The 22,066-nt window shown below is 43.1% G+C and overlaps 1 protein-coding gene across 1 annotated transcript; it reads right to left on the reverse strand.

The window, feature by feature from the left end:
* Positions 1-1,386: 1,386 nt before the first annotated feature.
* On the reverse strand, positions 1,387-9,580 carry pebp1 (phosphatidylethanolamine binding protein 1). Its single transcript, XM_052032138.1, has 4 exons — positions 9,367-9,580; positions 6,964-7,073; positions 5,012-5,112; positions 1,387-1,781 (listed from the first exon to the last, which is right to left on the reverse strand). The coding sequence occupies exons 1-4, from the start codon at positions 9,499-9,501 to the stop codon at positions 1,564-1,566; spliced, it is 564 nt and encodes a 187-aa protein (XP_051888098.1). The 5' UTR covers positions 9,502-9,580; the 3' UTR covers positions 1,387-1,563.
* Positions 9,581-22,066: the final 12,486 nt, after the last annotated feature.

A 22,066-nucleotide genomic window follows, 5' to 3' on the forward strand; every position in this document is an offset into this window, starting at 1 on the left:
CTTGCACATTTTACTGGTTGGCATGAGATTTGACGGTTGCTGTTGCAGGCCCAGCCTGGCAGCTCTGGCTTTCAGAACTTGGGTATCTTGGGTCAATGATAGTTCTACCACACTACTCTTGGTGATAGAATGTACTCTGCATGGGGGTGGGGGCTTCATTGTCTGTGTTCTCAATATCACTCCCTTCTGCCTGTATAGTACTGTACTGCTGACTCTATTCAGTCAGGACATAGCAAGGATTTGTTATGTAAGAGCACAGTATAGTATGTATAAGGAATGATTCTGAGAGTATGAATCAATATGTTTGAGTCTGTGGGGAAGCTCTCCCAGTTTAGAGACCCATTTGCAGGATGTGCCTTTGAGGTTGACTGGCTGTGGGCAACTTAGTAGTGTCCAAATGTGCTGTCTTTCTCTGCTTTATTGTAGTGGTTGCAATAAAACCAAAGTGGTTTACTAGCCTTTTTCAGAAGGCAAGTCAGGCTGGGTCAGAAAAAGATGGCAGATGTCCACCCCAGATGGGTGTTTAATAATTGGTAGTTTTGCCTTCATTACTGTAAAATTCTAGATTACTACTGAATTCAAATTCCACAGTTGCAATGCTGAGATTTGAACTCTCATCTCTACCACTATCAGTAATCTGGAAGCTCAATCATCTTTGCAGTATCACTTCCATCCCACTCACTCTGGGGCTTCTGCTTTGTTCCAATAAAGCTTAACCCAAGTTCAAGGAACAGCATCCAATCTTCACACAACTCACATTACAGGATTCAACAATTTAAGTCTGTTTAAGAACAGGCCAGTTTATCAATCTGCAATGCTGACTTTTTCCACAAGTTATAAGCTGACAACAAAAGTGCCCTGTCAAAAAGATTCAAGTTAATAAGAGTGGTACCAAAACTGAGGAAGTTGTACCTTTCAGGAACCATCTAACCTGAAGTACATTTGAAAGAAAAGATGGCTGAGCAGTGAGTTATTATGTTTAAGATGAGTTATTTTTGCACTGGTGGGGGTGGGGAGACCAAAACTTGGGCCATAAGGTGGTTGTGGATCAATCTACCCATGAGTTTGGGAGAAATAGCTTTACTCTTTCAAACATGGAGCTCTACCACAAAGTCTGTGTGCCAAGGTCAGGAGATGAGGTGTTGTGCCAGGAGCTTGCATTAAGAGGTTAAATGAAGGTAGCATGCAACCAGATGTTCAGTCACATTTAGGACAATGAAAATGTGCTATTGGGGGCACCACTGGATGCTTAACTCACAGCTGTGGACTCAAGGGGTTCTATGAACTTATCACTATATTCACATTGTTGCAAAAGATCTGGAAAACAACCAACCATCTTTTACTCATGTCTGAACTGTTGAATACAAAGACAAAACTCAATTTTCATCCACTGATTTTTTTATTTTAGAGCCAAAAGCAAGCTGGTTGCCATTTCAGAAGCTGTACATACAAGTAATACTAATGACATTAGTCACAAGCAAATACACATTTGTTAACACTGGGGGGGGGGGGGGGGGGGGGGGGGAAAGAGAAAGAGAATGTCGTTTAGAAGCTTGCAACTTTTCACTTTCCAGCCAACTGTTCATAGAGTTTAGGCACATAGTTATCCCATTCAGCCTGGTAACAGGTCCCAGCCACTGGTGAACCCAAATTGTACTTCTTACAGAAATCAGTAGTTTTGAATTTCCCACGCTTATCACCTGACCGGTTGGTCAATCGTGGCTCATTGCACTGCAGAGGTTTGGATTGTTCATAAACCAGCCAGACATAGCGGTGAAGGCCTGAAGTAAAATTTCAAAAGTTAAGTAAATCACAAACACCTACCAGAAACATTAGCAAAGTAAATAGGAAGTTTTTTGGCAATGTTTAGTCAGTTAACTTATCATAAAATAAAATCATGGCAGCAGGTAAAGGGATCAGTGAAGGAAAATCTTCTCCACTCAAGGGCAGTATCAGATTGAAGTGTCTGGTTAAATAGTTGATGGGCTATAGTCTACCAGGCTTTAGACAGAGCTACAAGAATTACTCTAAAGGACTTCCTAAAAAAAAATTGTTGTAGATGTGATGGGCCACATGTTGCATGCTGCTAGTTCTTAATCAATTACTTCTTGCTCTAATGATGCTGGGCCAAAACCCAAGACACTGGACTTTCTCTTCAACATCCTCCCTACCTCAAAACAGCTCTAAACTGCAACCAACTAATACTCCTGACTTTGCAGAAACCACAATTGCAGTTCCTTCTTCACATTTAAGATTGCCTAGTGTACATGATCATTTTAAGTGGCCAGTGTTTACATTCCTGGTGGGATTTAAAGCATCAAGTTGGTGATCTGCTCTAAATAACCATTTGAATTGCCATTTATAATTGTGTTATTTCTGTAAAACAAAAACAAATTGTGCTAACCCATTCTCCTTTGAAAGCCCTGACTGGCTGTTTCCACCACCTTCACAGGCCACAAGTTCTGATCATCACTTTCTACATAGGATCATTTTCCCCCTCATCTCCATGTCTTTCACCGATCACTGAATTTGTATCACCAGTCCTCAAAGTAGAACATCACTAGTAAACCTGTGCATTTTGCTGCAAGGAGAACAACTTCAGATCCTCCAGTCTAAGCTCAGAGCTGAAATTTCACATCCCATAGCCTTTCTTTCTTGAAGTGTGGTGCCAGGACTTGGACCCAACACTACACTTGTACCCTAACCAATAAAAGACTCAGTACATTTCTTTTGTACTCTTATACCTCTATTAGAAATCATGGAATCTGTATCACCAACTATTAAATCTGTCCTGCCACAGCTGACAGTGAATAGTGCAATAACATTCACTTCTAAAGTCAGGGTACCTCCTCTTTTGGGGATCTGTTGACTGGGGAACTATGCGCTATGGAGTTTGTATCAGCACTGTAACTTTTATTTGGCAGGGAGGGAAGGGAAAAAAAAAATTAAGGGCAGAAAAGCCACGATACAAAACAGGAGGTAAAGTGGGCCAAGGTTCCACTGCCAATCTGCACAACATTCTTCAGTGTTATAAATCAGCCCACTAAAAACAAAAAAAAAGTTCCATAGAACAGATTGAGACTAACTAATAGTACACATAGTAAAATATCACTGAATATTTAAGTCATTTGCCATAAAATGCCTGAAATCCAAACTAATGCTAAAAATTGTACCAGTGCTTTAAAGGGTTACAGGTTTCTGTATTGGTGTTCACTGCCATACAAAACTGCTTTATCTATTGTAGCAAGTATTCATTTAGGAGGACATATCTTTTCCTACATAATACATTAAATCTAAAGCTCACAAAGATCAGTTCTTTGCTGTGCATCTTTTTTTGCCTACAAGATATTTCCCTATTCATTTGGACATGGTAATATGATAAAGCAACATTTCTTGCAACAAAACATGCAAGTATTTCCTAGTTTGGGGGAAAAACCAGGTCTAAACAGGAAGCAAGTTCCAGGTAACAATTATATTAATTTATGCTGCCATTACTGAAATATTAATGCAATTATTTTTACCCAAAGATGTACTCCACAACATGGATGAAGACAAGATGCTCTGAGAATTTAGGATGAGAAATCATGAAGAGCAGCAGGCAAGGTGGCATCTTCCTCAGGGCTCCAGCCAGAAGAGTCACTTTGTTATAACAAAGTGGTGACCTTCCCCACCCCTCCCCCTCCTTGGTGTGTTTGGGGGGGGGGGGGGGGGGTGGGCAGAAGGAGGAATGTGGGGAGCTACATTTACAATCCAAACTACTTTGGGCCATTCATGAGAAACATTTTGTTCAGGCCATTTTGAAAAAAAATTAAGTATAGATGGCTTAAAAAGAGATGGCTTTTCAGAAAATCTTACAACCCATTACACCTCCATTAGTTTTAATACAAGTGTAGCAAGTCCAATGCCCCCATCTAATACTCTACTCCAGTTATGCAGTAATAGATCTGTACCCACCAGTACTGTACCTTAGTGTTAATGACAGACCTGTGCCCTTCAGCACAATGGTCCAGCTCCAGATGCAGAAGGCAGAGGGTTCTGGGCAAGCAGCCCAGGTTGAGCTCCACTTCTCCACTCCAACACCAGTTCTACCTGATAGCAGAACCATCTATTCCTTTTAAGGAGTTGCACTGCCTCTATTCTGGGGAACTGTTGGCAAGCTCATGGCTCGGGCAGCAAGCATGGTGAGCAGGTATGGTTATACAGCACAGAAACAGGCCCTTCCGCCTGTCGACATCCATACTGACAAAGTTGTCTACGTGAGCTAGAGCCATTTCCCTGCATTTGACTCATATCCCTTTAATCTTTTCCTATCCATGTACCTGTCTAAATGTCATAATTGTACCCATCTCTACCACTTCCTCTGGCAGCTTGTTCCACATACCCACCACCCTGTGTGAGAAAGGTGCCCCTTAGGTCCCCTTTCACCTTAAACCTATAACCTCTAGCTTTAGACACCCCTACCTTAGAGTAAAATACTGTGACCATCCATCTTATCTCATGATTTATCCATTGTAGCAACCCTCATGATTTTATAAACTTTTACAAGGTCACCCCTCAGCCTCATAAGTTCTGGGAAAAAAAGATCCCCAGCCTATCCAGTCTCTCCTTATTGTTCAAGTCCTTCAGTCCTGGTAACATCCTTGTGAATCTTTCCTGCACCCTTTCTAGCTTAATGATATCCTTCCTATACCCAGAACTGCACACAGCATTCCAAGTGCAGTCTCACCAATATCTCGTACAGCTGTAATATGTTGTACCATCACAGGGCATTGAGTACAGGAGTTGGGACATCACAGACGTGGGGATAGCAAATACACATGGGCCGGAGAGACCCGTATCACCTGCATTATACTTCAGGATTGTCCCATTTGTTGCAGTGCACCAGATGCATTAGAAATGCACATTTGAGAGAATTTGAATTTTCTACAAAACTGTAAAGATTGACAGTCAGTAACCAAAAGTACTAAACTTCTGATTAATGACTCAGTTTATACTGATAAAATTGACTTACCAGTTCCTTGAGGAGGGCCAGAGCCAACATAGTCAGAAAGAATCTCGCCACTTTTAATATCATTTCCTTTCATGTTAACTACAACAAAATGATGCCATTCCCTAATAAACAAAGAACAAAGTTAATTCTTGGACAACACCCTGCATTAGGCAGTTTGGGAAACTAACTAAGAAATAGTTAAAATGGAAAATTCTGAACACTAGTTTCAACAATATGATCCAAAGACAATGAAGTTTAGTAAGAAAGCAGCAAGGTCATGAATCTGGCACTCCTTTTAATAAATCCTATAGTTAGGATGACCAAACAATCCCATTCTCAAAGAGTTAGCTCGTGAAGATTGAGAATAGAAACACTGGAAAGTATCCTTTTTCAGTGACTGACTTCATAGCAGCACAGAGCTTTTTAAGGGATAATCAAAGGCATGGCATATTTTCTGTGCAGAGTTCACAGAAAGAAACATGGAAACAAATTTTACTATTCCTGTACTAGGCACTGCTGGACACAAATATTGGAGGGTTTATGGAAGCAGAGAGCCCACTGCAGCTATCTTTGTTGTGCTAGTAACCCCATCAGTAGGAAAATCCAAACATGCTCCCCTCACCCAAAAAAAATTCAGACTTTCCCAATCAATGAACTTCAACACATTATGTAAATTTGTGTAACATACTTACAGTTACCATTTATTTTTGCCTTTTGTATTAACAGTTGAATGTAACAAACTCTATGACACAAGCAAATAAGTTTATAACTCATTTAACAAACTTTCAGGGGCCAACTTGTACAAATGACTTAAATTTATGAATTCATTTCATTCCATTACAATGAAATCTGCATAAATAGAGAATAATATTCTTTAAGCTTTATTACATCTCATCTCCTATTAACTGGGGCCAGGGGTGTAATATAAAGGAGTTACTGCATTTTCAGATTAATATTGCACTGTCTTTAGTATACTTTTAGTAAGCTAAACAGCAGTTTAGAACTCTGGATTGTTCACCAAAGGATGTTCAAAATATACAACTCTATCTTCCCTTTGCTACTGAGAAATACTGAAGACACTCCCTTTCATAATTTGGATTGAATTTTAATGAGCAACATTAAGTTAAATAGGTACAATAACTTATCTTGACAAATGACAGGCTAGACATTGGCTTAAAAAAAATAAAGCAACTTACAATTGGGGGTTTAAATTATCAATAGTTAAGATTGTTCTTTTGTGCACATTGGTGATTTTCCAACTCGAAATCCTTTCTGCCTTTTGAAGCTGCCTAATTATACACATCAGCATGTCCCTTCCTCCAGGTAAGATAAGCCCATTAATTGACAATAATAAGCAAATCCAGGAATTACACACTGGACTTCAACAGCAAAAATGAACAATATTAAATTGCTGCAAATGGTAAATGGTCCTAAAGGTTGGACAAAATGTTGGATTATAAAATAAGGAATTGGGTTATGCAGGATATTCTTAAAAATTATTCAGTGTCAAATTTGGAGTACATCCAATTTGCTAGCATTGATATTTATCATGAATTCAGAAACACAAGGAAAAAAATGCCCACACATCAATGAGAAACTGAAGTAATCTAATTAGCTCCTTGAGACTGTTCTGCCATTCAATGAGATCACAGCTAACGTGCAGCTGACGTCTTGTTACTTATTTAAAATAACCTAGTTTGGCAATGACCATTTACAGAATCATGTTCCGAGCTTCCAATAATTGTAGAGGTGGTTCCTCCTGAAAAAAAAAACTGGCTCTAAATTTTAAGACTATAACCACCCTTTCTCAGTCTCCCTAAAAGGTAACCCTTAGGAAGTGACAAACATTGCATACTTTTTAAATCTGCCATATTTTGCCAATTTACTGACAATAGTTTGTTCTTTTTTCTGTAAATATTTCACCCGCAGCCTGTTCCTTGAAGAAATAATCAGGAATTCTTTTCAATACCAACCTAAATTTTGGTGCCTTCCTACTTGGGGCATCTGGGTCAGTTAGAACCAGAGTGTAGAGCTTGTCTGCACTGCAACCAGGCCAGTTAATGCTGACTGGACAGTTCTGCACCTGCACACACAAATTAAATATTTTAAGGTCAGACTTGACATAATGCCAATAACCAAGCATCTCGAGAAGAAAACGATATGGGTGTGATAAATCAGTGTGATGAATAGAAGGGGAACTAGGGATGTGGCTGGGCTCAGACACTGCCAACTGGTGTGCACCTTGGAGCACAAACAAGAAGGGTTAAAAAGCCAGGAGAGAGACAGTGGGTGAGGGCTTCTGTGAGTCCATGTGCATAAGAGTATGGGCACACCCAGAGCACCATCTACTGAGCATTTAATTCCCATGCAGCAGAATCTTGTCTTCAGTCACCTTGGTCCCTTTTACCTACTGGATCAATGTGAAGCCCGTAGCAACTGATGTGCAATGGCTACATTACATTCACAGAAACCAAACAAGCAACTTCCATTTCACAGTATTAATACCAGGACCTTCATGGTCAATCCCAACAAAGACAAACCCAAACTCTGCTCTGCTGTTATAGCTCAGGAACTCTTACACTTTGACATTGACCTCACTGCACTGAGTGAGACATGTGGAGCAGGAACTGGTCAGTTTAAAGAACAAGGCAGAGGCAGTGGTAACACCTTGTGGAAGATAAATCTGAAAATGAACACGATCTTCACAAAGTGAACTTCACCATCAGCATCTCCCCCTGTAGAATTAGTGAACTTTTCATGACCCTTCAGTTCACTCCAATATGGAACAACATGCTATGGGCATCAACACATACACTCCAACCCTCACAGCTTCCCACAAAGCCCAAGACGACTTCTACTCCAACCTTGGAAAAAATCCTGGTTCACATCTCAAAAGGAAGATAAACTGATCCTCCTGGACGAGTTCAACACAAAAGTGGGAAGTGATGCCACAATTAGCACCAATGAAGAGGCTCTCGGCTTCTCTAAGAAGAGCCAGGATTACTTTGAGAATGGCCAGGGGTTTGATGAGCTAATTAACCATAGACATGAAGTGTTCCTGAATTAGAAGCTCCACCTTGCCACAGGGGAAAAGAAACTGCTATAAAGGCACCTGAAGGCAGAGGTCCAGCAGAAAACCCATGCCCAAAGGAAAGATGGTGGATGGCGAGTGCAGGAAGCACATCCATAACTTGCTTGGGTTCTTAGGCATCACAAAAGCCATTGATGACCACAACACCCAAGGTCCCAGGAACAGAGATTAACCCATTAGGGACAGAAAGACAGCTTATGCCCTCTGGAAGGAACACACCACATATCTCCTCAACCACAACTCTGTCCTTTACATGAGCACAGTTGACACCATCTCACAACAGCCCATGCAGAACAGCCTTACCACCACTCCAGACCCAACAAGAAATCAAGATGGCCACATCCCAACTAAACAAAATAGCCAGACCTCCGGAGCAAACAGTATCCCACTGATCCCTCATGGGTCCCACTTGCTCCTCAGAACCCACAAACTGGATTGCAAGGCCAGTTGTCCTGGATCCCAAGGAAATGCCCAAGTAGTAGTTAAATGAAAAATAAGGTCTATTATTAGAAGGTCCTTCGCCCAAGAGATATCAATGATATATTGCATACATTCACACAACGTGGAAATCGACCATTTAAGATCATGAAATAGGAGGGCTGGATAGGAAAGACTTGGGGTCCATCTGAATGCCCCACCTTGCATGTAATAAGAGCAGATATTTTCACTGCACTGATTTGGCACCATTTGGTGCTCTCCTTATATTAAAATCAAGGGCAGTTGAGGCATTGGGGAAATCTCACCATCGAAAAGATAAACGTCCTGAGGAATAAGGTTAAAAATTCAACCCCGTGACCCTTCGAAGGTCTGGGACTTGAAGCGTTAACTCCCTTTCTCTTTCCGCAGATGCAACCTGACCTGCTGGGTGCTTGCAGTCTGCTTTAAATTTTAGCAAGGATTAAAGTTACTTTCATCAATAAAGTCATTAATAATGCATCTCATACATAATTACCCCAGAAGCGGGATGATCTTTAAACACAGGGACGGATGAATTCCACCCCCACCCCCCAAAGGTGCAGCGGCCTGCAGAGGTCTGCAGCTAACTGTCTGGGTGCTGGAAGCAAAAAGATGGCGCTGCAGCAAAAGTAACGCCGCTGCAACTGCAGCCCCAGAGAGCGTGTCGCCACCCGTTCTGTTTGCCCTCCGACTGTTAATAAACCAGTGAGCAGTAGCAAGGCCAAGGGAAGTGCAGCAAGCGTTGTGACCCGACCACCATTAGCAGCGCTCAGTCTCAGACAACCGTGCAGGCAGCCACCCCACCCCCTCGTCCGGAGGCCCGCGGTACCTGGGTCGGGGTCAGCACTTTGCCCAGCGCATCGATTTCCACGGTGTCATATTTGACGGCGAGGGGCTGCTCCGGCTTCTCTTCCACTTCGTTCAGGGCCAGCGGCCCGCTCCATTCCTGCAGCTCCACCGGCATCTTCCCTGTCCTACCGCTGTCACTCACCCACTCGCAACACTGCACATGTAACAACTTCAGACTCGGCCTCTGATAGGCTGCGGCGCTCCTCGCCCGCAACCCTGATGGATTTATTCCTGCACACCCACCCAGCAGTCAGCCAATCACTTTGAAGAACTCGGAAGTAAAAAGTGCAGGTTGCGAATTGGAAAATGCCCGTGGAGTGAAAGCTGAAATACAAGATATAACAATATAAAACATTATTTATTTCGAAAGAAAATCAATCCAGTTTGCCTTCCATAGATCGGGAAAATAGATAAAGGGAGAAAACAGTAGATCAACAGTGGAATACCATGAGACATAGGAGCAGAACTAGGCCTTTTGGCCCATCGAGTCTGCTGCGCCATTCGATCATGGCCTATTTATTTTTCCCTCTCAACCCTATTCTCCTGCCTTCTCCCTGTAAACTTTGATGCCCTTACTAAGCAAGAGTCTATCAATCTCTGCTTTAAATACACCCAATGACTTGGTCTCCACAGCCATTTGTGGCAATGAATTCCACAGGTTCACCACCCTCTGGCTAAAGAAATTCCTCCTCATCTGTTCCAAAGGGACGTCCTCCTATGCTGAGGCTGTGTCCTCTGGTCCTAGACTCTCCCACTACTGGAAACATCCTCTCCACATCCACTCTATCCAGGCCTTTCAATATTCAGTAGCTTTTAAATGAGATCCCCCCTCATCCTTCTAAACTCCAGTGAGTACAGCCCAGAGCCATCAAACACTCCTCATGTTAATTCTCAGGATCATTCTTGTAAACCTCCTCTGGACCCTCTTCAACACCAGCACATCCTTCCTTAGATATGGGGCCCAAAACTGCTCACAATACTCCAAATGTGGTCTGACCAACATCTTAAAAAGCCTCAGCATTACATCCTTGCTTTTATATTCTAGTCCTCTCGAAATGAATGCTAATATTGCATTTGCCTTCCTTACTACCGACTCAACCTGCAACCTTTAGGGAATCCTGCACTAAGACTACCAAATCGCTTTGCACCTCTGATTTCTGAATTCTCTCCCCATTTAGAAAATAGTCTACACTTTTATTCTTTCTACCAAAGTGCATGACCATACATTTCCCTACACTGTATTCCATCTGCCACTTCTTTGCCCATTCTCCCAACTTGTCCAAGTCTTTCTGCAGACTCCCTACTTCCTCAACACTGCCTACCCCTCCACCTATTTTGTATCATCCGTAAACTTGGCCATAAAGCCATCAATTCCATCATCCAGATCATTAACATATGACGTTAAAAGTAGCAGACTCAACACTGACCCCTGCAGAATACCACTACTCACTGGCAGCCAACCAGAAAAGGCTCCCTTTATTCCCACTCCTTGCCTTCTGCCAATCTTCTATCCATGCTGGTACCTTTCCTGTAATACCATGGGCTCCTATCTTGCTTAGCAGCCTCCTATGTGGTACCTTGTCAAAGGCCTTTTATCACATGCTTCCAAGTATCCTGAAGCCTCATCCTTAATGGACTCTAACATCTTACCAACCACTGAAGTCAGGCTAACTGACCTATAATTTCCTGTCTTTTGCCTCTGTCCCTTCTTAAAGAAGTGGAGTGACATTTGCAGTATGTTTAGAAAAATATTTTATAAGTCTCAGCAAAAGCAGACTTGTTACTGAAGAAGTTGATGTAAATGTTCTGCATTGAAAAAAACTATCTTGTGGGGCTAGTGAGATTTGAAGTGTGCCTCACCTAAACTTGAATTGTCTTCCCCAAACAGCATGGATACAATTGCCTGTGTGTGGGGCAGTAGGGATGTACAGTTGCCTAATCAGTTTGGACCAGGAGAAGACCTTTGGCAGAATATCACACCCATACATGATGGACAAAGTCTCCAAAATGGGTTTTGGGGGTGGGGGGGGGGGGGGCGGGGTTAGAATCTGATATTGTATGCAACTGCTCTACACATAGGTAAATTAGTTAACAGGTGGGAAACAGAAAGCTCCCTTATCAAATCTGGAGCCAGAGAAGGCTGCCCTCTCTCCTCTGTTGTGTTAGTGGGGAGACCAGGACATGGACCTCAGCCCACAGAATAACTGCCTGTGGTGAAGTGACTTTGGATCTTAAATCTATAGAACAATGGGCATATAGACTGCATTGATTAATGTGTGCACTGCCACGATGTTGAAATGTTAGGTTGCCTCACCAAGGTCAAAGCCAACTTGTTGCTTTGGGAGAAAATGGCTTACCACAACCATCAGCAGAGGTTATGGTGGTGGCCCCAGGGGCAATTGATATGGTCAGAGGCAAGGATTGCCACTCCTCTGTCCTGGTTCTTCTGCTGTGGGAGACAACTTCACCATCACTGAAGTCGTGGTGGTTGGCAACCATCTCCTCATAGCAGATGGAACATACAGAAATGCTCTGCTTCATTTAATCAACTCCTTATCTGAAAAACAAGCAGCTGGCTGTCTTCCAGGAGCCCCCAGCACTGCCGATGATGTCCTGCTCGGTCAATCTGGCTGATGACTTAAACAGCATAATCGTTGCAGCTAGACAATCCACCAGGACCAACAGCAAATTGGACATCACTCCCAGAGTCCTGATTAGAGTGGTAGAGACCCACTTTAAAGTGGTGATTAAAGTGGCAACTGTGCAAGATATCCAGCAATACACCTGGTCAAGAACAGGCAGCTTAGTCTGATCCCAGAAAGATATCAAGATTGTGTCTCAAGTCTGAAAACCTCTGCTGATGACTCAAGCCATCAAGCATCAACTACTTATGCAGAAGAGAAATTTAAATTCCTACCACTCCTTGTGCATGGATGTAGTTCCAAAAATCAATCCTTATCAAACTCTCTCTTTATATTCGCTCTATTTGGTCACCCTGTGTTGTTCATTGGAGCCAGCTGCCAATTTCTGTTCTCATTCTAGTTCTTCTTTTGAGCTTTTATTAAAGTTTTATCTTATCCTTGTTAGTAAATCCTTAAGGTCATAAACTGGTTCCATACCATATTAAATATGCCATGCCATATGACGACATACCTGGCCAAGTACTAGAGATCTGTGTGGGTCGACTGGCTGGAGTATTTACAGACATTCAGCCTCTAGCTTCTGTGGTCTGAGGTTCCCACCTGCTTCAAAAAGGCATCTATTTTACCAGTGCCCAAGAAGAGCACGGTGACCTACCTCAATAACTACCATCTAGTAGTGCTAACATTAACCATAATGAAGTTTTGAGAGAGGTTGGTTATGGCACAAATCAACTCCTGCCTCAGATGACTTGGATCCACTTCAATTTGCCTACAGCCACTTCAGGTCAACAACAGATGCGATTTCTATGACCCTTTACTCTGCTCTGGACCATCTGGACAACAGGAACTCATACATCAGGCTGCTGTTCATTGACTACAGCTCGGCATTCAACACAATCATCCCATCCAAACTCATCATCAAGCTTCAAGACCTGGGCCTCTGTACCTCCCTCTGCAACTGGATACTCGACTTCCTCGTCAGCAGACCTCAATCAGTGAGAATTGGTAACAACATCTCCCTCCTCCTGACCATCAACACAGGTGCATCACAAGGCTGCGTGCTTAGCCCGGTGCTCTGCTCTCTATACACACATGACTGTGTGGCTAAGCATAGCTCCAATGCCATATGCAAATTCCCTGATGCCACCACCATTGTTGGACAAATCACAGGTGGCAATGAGTCAGCTTACTGGAGCGATAAAGGACATCAGGTTCAGTGGTGCCACAACAACAACCTCTCGCTCAACATTGGGAAAACTAAAGAGCTGATTGTTGACTTCAGGAAGGGAAAGGAGGGAGAACATGCGCCAGTCTACATTGGGGGATCAGCTTTAAATTCCTGGACACAGCACATAGATGCAATCATGAGGAAGGCCAGTTTCTTAGTAGGTTGAGGAGGTTCAGCTTGTCACCGAACATTCTCTTAAACTTCTACAGATGTCCAGTTGAAAGTATCCTGGCTGGTTGCATCATGGTCTGGTACAGCAATTCAAATGCACAGGAATGTAAGAAGATGTAGCTGCAGAGTACTGGACTCAGCCCAATGCATCACAGGCACATTCCTCCCCACCATCAGTCATACCTACAGGATACTGCAGATGCTGCCTCAAGGCAGCAAATCCATCATCAAAGACCCACCATCCAGGCCATGCCATCTTTTCACAGCTACCATTGGGCAGGAGGTACAGAAGCCTGAAGTCCCACACCACCAGGTTCAAGAGCAGCTACTTCCCGTCAATCACTTGGTTCTTGAACCAACTGGCACAACCCTAATCACTACAGTTTAGCAACACTATGACCACCTTGATCACTTTGCACTAAAATGGACTTTGTTTTTTTTTGTTCTATTTGTGTTCTTTCTTGTAAGAATTGTGCATGAGGTTCAATTTAAGTTTTTCTTGTGAATGCTGCTTATCTGATGCTATGTGCCTGTGATGCTGCTGCAAGTAAGTTCTTCATTGCATCTCTGCATGCATGTACTTGTGTATATGATAATAAACTTGACTTTAACCATGAAATTATTTTTTACCCATTTACAGATTTGCCTGGTGTCCCATGGGCAGACTCCAGTTCATTGCACGGAAATCAGCCTTCCACAAATCAAGAATCTTAAACACCATTTTATTCCCTGTTGTTTTCTCCCTTATGAATGCTGCTTTAAATTCAATTACATTATTATTTCTATATGTAAGTTTTCACTCTATTAGCTTGTTAATTATATCTAGCTCATTACTCATTATTGAACATAATAGGGCCCTGCCTCCTTATTGTTTCAAAGACACTTTGTTAACATATATCATGAACACACACAAGAAATTCATGACTTTCTGACAGATTAGTCTTCTTACTCTAGGTTCTATCAAGGTTTAAATCACTAATAAAATTACTCATTATTGTCTAATCACTGATTTTATACATTCTACCATAGCTACTTAGAACATAGAACATGACAGCACAGTACAGGCCCCTTGGCCCACAATGTTGTGCCGACATGTTATCCTGCTCTAGATCTATCTAACCCTTCCCTCCCACATAGCCCCTTATTTTTCTATCATTCATGCCTATCTAAGAGTCTCTTAAATGTCCCTAATGTATCTGCCTCCACAACCTCTGCTGGCAGTGCGTTCCATGCACCCACCACTCTGTAAAAAAAACTTACTCCTGACATCCTCCTTATACCTTCCTCCATTCACCTTAAAATTTCATCCCCTCGTGTTAGCCATTGTCACCCTGAGAAAAAGTCTGACTGTCCACTCGATCTATGCCTCTTATCTTGTGCACCTCTATCAAGTCCCCTCTCATCCTCCTTCTCTCCAAAGAAGGAAAGCCTAGCTCGCTCAAACTATCCTCATAAGACATGCTCTCCCATCCAGGCAACATCCTGATAATCTCCTTTGCATCCTCTCTAAACCTTCCACATCCTTTCTGCAATGAGGCGACTAGAACCGAACACAGTATTCCAAATGTGGTCTGACCAGAGTTCTATAGAGCTGCAACATCACCGTGCAGCTTTTGAACTCAAAAGCCCGACTAACAAAGGTCAACATTACATATGCCTTCTTAACAACCCTATTGACCTGCGTGGCAACCTTGAGGGAACTATGGATGTGGACCCCAAGATCCCTCTGTTCCTCCACACTGCTAAGAGTCCTGACATTAACCTTGTATTCTGCCTTCAAATTCGATCTCCTGAAGTGCATCATTTCACACTTATCCGGGTTGAACTCCATCTGCCACTTCTCAGCCCAGCTCTGCATTCTATCAATATCCTTTTGTAATCTACAGCAACCGTCTACACTATCCACAACACCACCAACCCTTGTATCATCAGTAAACTTACTAACCCACCCTTCCACATCCTCATCCAAGTCATTTATGAAAAGGCAGGGGTCCCAGAACAGATCCCTGCGGAACTCCACGGTTCACCAACCTCCAGGCAGAATACACTCCATTTACCACCACCCTATCTTCTATGGGCGAGCCAATTCTGAATCCACGTAGCAAAGTTTCCCTGGATCCCATGCCTCCTGACTTTCTGAATAAGCCTTCCATGAGGAACCTTATCAAACGCCTTACTAAAATCCATGTACACCACATCTACTGCTCTACCTTCATCAACGTGCTTTGTCACATCCTCAAAGAATTCAATCAGGCTCGTGAGGCACAACCTGCCCCCCAAAGCCATGCTGACTGTCCCTAATCAGCCTATGTTTCTCTAACTGCCCAGAAATCCTGTCTCTAAGAATTTTCTCTGGTAATTTGCCCACCACTGAAGTAAGACTCACTGGTCTGTAATTCCCAGGGTTATCCCTACTTCCATTCTTAAAGGAAAAACATTTGCCACCCTCCAATCATCCAGCATTACTCCTGTGGCCAGTGAGGATGCAAAAATCATCGCCAAAGGTGCAGTAATCTCTTCCCTAGCTTCCCATAACAACCTTGGATATATCCCATCCAGCCCTGGTGACTTATCTATCCTAATGGCTTTCAATTGTTCCAGCACATCCTCTTTCTTCACATCGACATGCTCTATCGTACGCCATCCTCACAAACATCAAGGTATCTCTCGTGAATACCAAAGCAAAGTATTCATTAAGGAGCTCCCCTACCTCTTCCGACTCCAGGCACATGTTTCCTCTTTTATCCCTGACTGGTCCTACCCTCACTCTAGTCATCCTCTTATTGTTCACATACATTTAGAATGCCTTGGGGTTTTCCCTTGATCCTACTCACCAAGGACTTCCCATGCCCCCTTCTAGCTCTCCTAAGTCCATTCTTAAGCTCCCTCCTGGCTACCTTGTAACTCACTAGAGCCCTGTCTGATCCATTCGTTCTAAACCTCAAGTAAGCTTCTTTCTTCCTTTTGACAAGATGTTCTACATCTCGTGTCAACCACGGTTCCTTCACTCTACCATCCTTACTCTGCCTCAATGGGACAAACCTATCCAGAACCCCATGCAAGTATTCCTTAAATAACCTCCACATTTCTGCTGTGCACTTCCCTGTGAACATCTATTCCCAATTTACGTTCCCAAATTCCTGCCTACCAGCATCTTAATTCCCCCTCCCCCAGTTAAATACTTTCCCATATCTTCTGCTCCTAAACCTCTCCAAGGCTACGGTAAAGGTCAAGGGGTTATGGTCACTGTCTCCAAAATGCTCTCCCACCGAGAGATCTGAAACCTGATCAGGCTCATTGCCTAGTACCAGGTCCAGTATGGCTTCGCCTCTAGTCGGCCTGTCCACATACTGTGTCAGGAATCCTTCCTGTACACACCGAACAAACTCCTCCCCATCTATCCCCTTTACACTAAGGAGGTGCTAATCAAAATCTGGGAAGTTGAAATCACCCATGACAACAACCCTGTTATTTTTGCACCTCTCCAAAATCTGCCTCCCAATCTGCTCCTCAGCATCTGCTGCTATTGGGGGGTCTGTAGAATACTCCCAATAGAGTGATCGCTCCCTTTCTGTTTCTGACTTCCACTCACACTGACTCAGTGGACAATTCCTCCAGGACATCCTCCCTTTCTACAGCTGTGACACTGTCCCTGATCAGCAAACCCCGGAATAGTCAGCAGCCATTCCTGCCCTTGCGACAGCCGAGTCTCTGTAATGGCCACCACGTCATAGTTCCACGTACTTACCCACGCTCTGAGTTCATCACCCTTGTTCCTGACACTTCTCGCATTGAAGTAGACACTTCAGCCCATTCAACTGACTGCAATTTTGCCCTTTCAACTGCCTATCCTTCCTCACAGTCTTTCTACACTCTGCATCTACTTGTACAGTAAATGAACCAAGCTCTGACCCATCACTCTGGTTCCCATCCCCCTGTCAAACTAGTTTAAGCCCTCCCCAACAGTTCTAGCAAACCTACCCACAAGAATATTGGTTCCCCTCCAGTTCAGGTGTAACCCATCCCTTTTGTACAGGTCATATCTTCCCCAGAAGAGATCCCAATGATCAATAAATCTGAAACCCTGTCCCCTGCACCAATTTCTCAGCCACGCATTCATCTGCCAAATCATCCCATTCTTACCCTCACCGGCACAGGCACAGGCAGCAATCCAGAGATTACTACGCTTAAGGTCCCGCTTTTCAGTTACATTCCCTCTTCAGGACCTCATCTCTTTTCCTAACTATGTCATTGGTATCAATATGTACCACGACCTCTGGCTGTTCACCCTCACCCTTCAGAGTACTGGGGCCCGATCCAAGACATCCCTGACCCTGGCACCAGGGAGGTAACATACCATCCGGGAGTCTCTTTCACGTCCACAGAATCTCCTGTCTGCCCCCTTGCTGTTGGATCCCCTATCACTACAGCTCTCCTCTTCTCCCCCTTCCCTTCTGCACCACACAACCAGGCTCAGTGCCAGAGACTTGGTCACTGTGGCTTTCCTCTGGTAAGCCATTCCCCCCCAACAGTATCCAAAGCAGTATACAGTACCTGTTATTGAGGGGAACGGCCACAGGGGTACTCTGCACTATCTGCCTATTCTCCATCCTTCTCCTGACAGTCACCCAGCTACCTGCCTCCTGCAACCTGGGAGTGACTGCCTCCCTATAGCTCTTGTCCACGTACTCCTCGGTATCTCATAGGAGCTGAAGGTCATCCAGCTGCAGCTCCAGTTCCCTAACAGGGTCTGTAAGGAGCTGCAGCTGGATGCACCTCATGCAGATGTAGTTATCAGACTGGATGTCTCCCAGAACTCCCACATCTCACAAGCTGAACACACCACTGACCCTGGAGCCAATCTCACTACTCTGCACTACAGGGAACACCAAATCAAAGAATGAAAGAAAGACAGACACTTAACTTCATCTCTTCTCCCAGAAGCCTCTTGAACCAAAGCCTCAGCTCCCCACTCTAACACTGGCCCACTCACAAAATAGCCACTCTACTTATACTTGCCTTACCTTTATTTGCTGCTGTTGATAAGCCAATCAGCAGGTAACAATTTGCAAATGTGCTTCGTTTAGACACTTGCAGGGTGAAACTCACCAGCTCAGGCGCAGAGACACATCTCCTCAAGCGTCCCACTCAAAATCTTGCTCTAACTCCCAACTCTGCAAGTGGCTGTTAGGGGTTCAGGACTTATGGAATTATGTGAATATAGCAGATGTTAATTCAAAAAAGAACCAGTCTTCAGTTCTTAATGTAAATTGCAAGCAGTAATCAGTTTGAAATTAAAAGGACAGCTTTATTAACAGACAGTACTGTCTACAGAGCACAGGCTACTGACCCACAGCAGGGGGCTGGCTGCTCAAGAGATATGGGTTTGCAAAGGGTTATGACCATGAGATGTTCTTGTATGCATCAGCCAAATGTAAGACAATGGAGGTATGATAATTGGCCTACATCAACCAAGCAACTATGGCTAAGTTGTTTTGCATCGTTGTGACTGAGTTCAAGGAAGCTTGCAGACCAAACTGATATTGTCACTTGGCACATTAAACATGGTCACAGGTATATTTGTTCAATCAATAGTTGGGATATTTGTGTCTGCAATCTCTGTCCTCAGAAGCTTTTAGACCATCCATGTGAATTACTTTGTCCCAGCAAAGGTGTTTGAACATTCAGAGGTCTCTCCCATTGTAGATATATAACTCAATGGGAGCACGGTCAGACTCAAAATATTGAAGTAAACGATGTCATTGCAGCTACTGAACTTGTATTGAATCACTTATTGCTACCTTTGTTCTTAAGAGTATAAAAATGTGATATACTTTGAGTCTGGGAGACGCCCCTGAGTGGATCTGCAGGAGAATGCCTGCTTGTCACTTTTATCGACTAGCTTCACTGTCTCTCCCGTGACTCAGTTCACAGTCATAACAGCTACCACTAGGAGTCTCTGTTGAGTCTTAATCGCTTTTACTAAATTCTATTTAAAGAGGTTCTGCCACCCATTTACTTCTCCTTATCCCCTCAAAGATCATGGAAGTGACTCCATTCTTAATCATTGTCACCCCTGCCCTCTACTATTTCCCCTTTTGTTCCTGCAGAACATCATATGCTGATAAAAGTATTACTGTAAACAATAAGGGTTGAATATTAGGGCTGACTTCTTTTTGATGACATTGATGGATTAAATAATATGTTTAACCGTTCCTCAGAAAGATTGAATAGATGAGCTAGAGTTCACAGTAAAGTAAATTGAATATCATCTGTGTAATGAATGACGTTGACAGACTGATCATTCTGTTATAACTACATACTTCTTTCAAAATTATAACGCTCATGTGTCAGGGCTTGGTCAACGCTTAGTTGCAGGGCTCTAGTGATGCAAAAATCATTAACGGCATAAAGTACTTTTTTTCCCTGGAACTAATAAAAGGAAGAGTCAAACACCAGTTGGGTATAATTAAGTTTTTCATGAGCGCTGTTTATTGATTATATAAAGTGTATCTTAGAATGTGTTAGTGAAATTATTCCCAACAATTTCTGCATTGGCGGTTTACTGAGCAAACAAAAACCTTAATTTGTTAATGGCATAATAAAGCTTTGCAAAGAGTCTAGAAATCAGTTTTTATTACTTATTGAACTGTGATTAACAGCATGTAAACTTATGTATAAAATGCAAAATTGGTTATGCAGAGTGCAGCTTTTGTGATCAAAAATAGCAAAAGATCCAGAACTATTTTAAAATACTTAAAATTACAATGGAATGAACAACTTGGTCACACGGTCAGGACACAAACATTTCAGGAGATTACAGAAAAGCTGAAGCACTAATGCCATGAAGCCCATAACGACAACAGGTTATACAGCTCTGTTAAATGTCATTCATTATAACTCAGATCAGTAAGGTGTATACTTTAACATGCAACACTGTTGTTAGTCAGTATTCACTGGGGCTCTAATTCTCCTTTACTCCCTATCTTGTGGTGCATCATTTGGTGTAAATTAGGGTGTGCAGTAGTTTTGTTTTCATGTAAATGGTACCCTTTGAAAGTACTGCACTACTGGACTGTTGCATTGTAAACGGGCAATGAAAAGATAGTAGAGAAGTTTAAGCTTTACAGTTTGAAAAGTTAAGAGAGAACCTCAGAGCATTTTACATTCAACAATACAGAAAACGTCATGAAAACAAGACCTGATGGAAATAGGCAAAAACTACATTTAAAGTGGACATCGGGACAACCTGTTTATTCAAAAATGCAAACTTACAATATTCCGCCAATGACCTCAGAGCCAAAAGTAGTGAAATGCAGATGAGAGAGCAAGTAGGGTGTTATGATGGACAGAATGGCCTTCTCAGTCCTAAATTACCTGCCTTTTTCACAAAACCTCACTGCAAAATCTTCACAATGTATATACTGAACCCATTACATAGTAAAAGAATATAACTTGAAGAAATGCCCTTAACCATCATACCACAAATGGTAAATCAATGCCTCAGACAAAATAAAAACAATTATTCACTCCCAGGCTTCAGGTAGAACACTGAGGTTGTGCAATATACAACTGGGTGCTACATATAACCACAGGCTTCTGGGTGATTTTCATTAACCATTTCATCATCAGTAATTCCCATTCAGGTTTTTGTATGATAGGCCCATGTTATGCTATACACTTGGAATCTGTTTTTCCATATGGTTTGGTAACTTCGAGCCCCTGGAAAACATGCACCAATTTCCCATATCATAGGAGTCACCTCTCAGGGAAGGCAGACATCGATGATCAAACTCATCACCACCTTCAATGTGCCAGCAAAGACTTTGGTCAATTGAGGAAATGCTTATTTGGAAATCAAGTCCTTAGATCTAGCACAAGACTCATGGTCTCCTAGGCAACAGTGCTATGGGCCCTCCTATATGTTTCTGAGATCAGGAGGATCTACAGCAGGCATCTCAAGGCACTGGAAATATCCTCCAAATTCACTGGAAGGATAAGCAGACCAACACCAGTGTCCCCTCCCAGGACAATACCCCCAGTATTGAGGCCCTAGTTATGCCCAGCAAGGTTGGGCAGACCATGTCATTCACACCACCCACCAACAGATTCCTGAAACAGACACTTTATTCTGGATGTGATGACCTCCTCTACATTGGAGCGACCACACGTAGACGAGGTGACCATTTTGCAGATCTCCTGCACTCTGTCCACAATGGCCATCTTGAGCTGCCGGTTGCATATCATTACAACTCCCCTTCCCTCTCCCACCTTGTCTGTCCACGGCCTTCTCCATTGCCCCAGTAAGGCCGAATGCAAACTAGAAGAACAGCACCTCATATTCCACTCAGGTAGCCTACAACCCAATGTATGAACATTGGTTTTCCCAACTTCATGTAACCCACTCCCACTGTGTTCCTTTCCCTCTCCCGCCAGTCCCCCCGAGTCTCTTCTCATTTGTTCAACTTTTCTATTTATCCACCCCCCCCCCCCCCCCCCCCCCCCACTGGTTCCTAATATCCATCACCCACGTACCTATTTACCTGGGTCTCTTCTCACTTGGTTCACCTATCCCATCCCCTCCTCCACCTGGTTCCATCTACCCACCATCCCTCCCTTATCTGGTTCCACCTATCAGC

The sequence above is a fragment of the Pristis pectinata genome, chromosome 17, assembly GCF_009764475.1.
Source record: "Pristis pectinata isolate sPriPec2 chromosome 17, sPriPec2.1.pri, whole genome shotgun sequence".
In the NCBI taxonomy this organism is placed as follows: domain Eukaryota; kingdom Metazoa; phylum Chordata; class Chondrichthyes; order Rhinopristiformes; family Pristidae; genus Pristis; species Pristis pectinata.

Excerpts from the sequence above, each read along its gene's own strand:
- pebp1 (XM_052032138.1), bottom strand. The coding sequence starts at position 9,501 with ATGCCGGTGGAGCTGCAGGAATGGAGCGGGCCGCTGGCCCTGAACGAA. Across the intron at positions 7,074-9,366 it reads AAGTGCTGACCCCGACCCAG|GTGCAGAACTGTCCAGTCAG; the intron begins GTACCGCGGGCC and ends TTGTGTGTGCAG. Across the intron at positions 1,782-5,011 it reads TGGCCCTCCTCAAGGAACTG|GCCTTCACCGCTATGTCTGG; the intron begins GTAAGTCAATTT and ends ATTTTACTTCAG.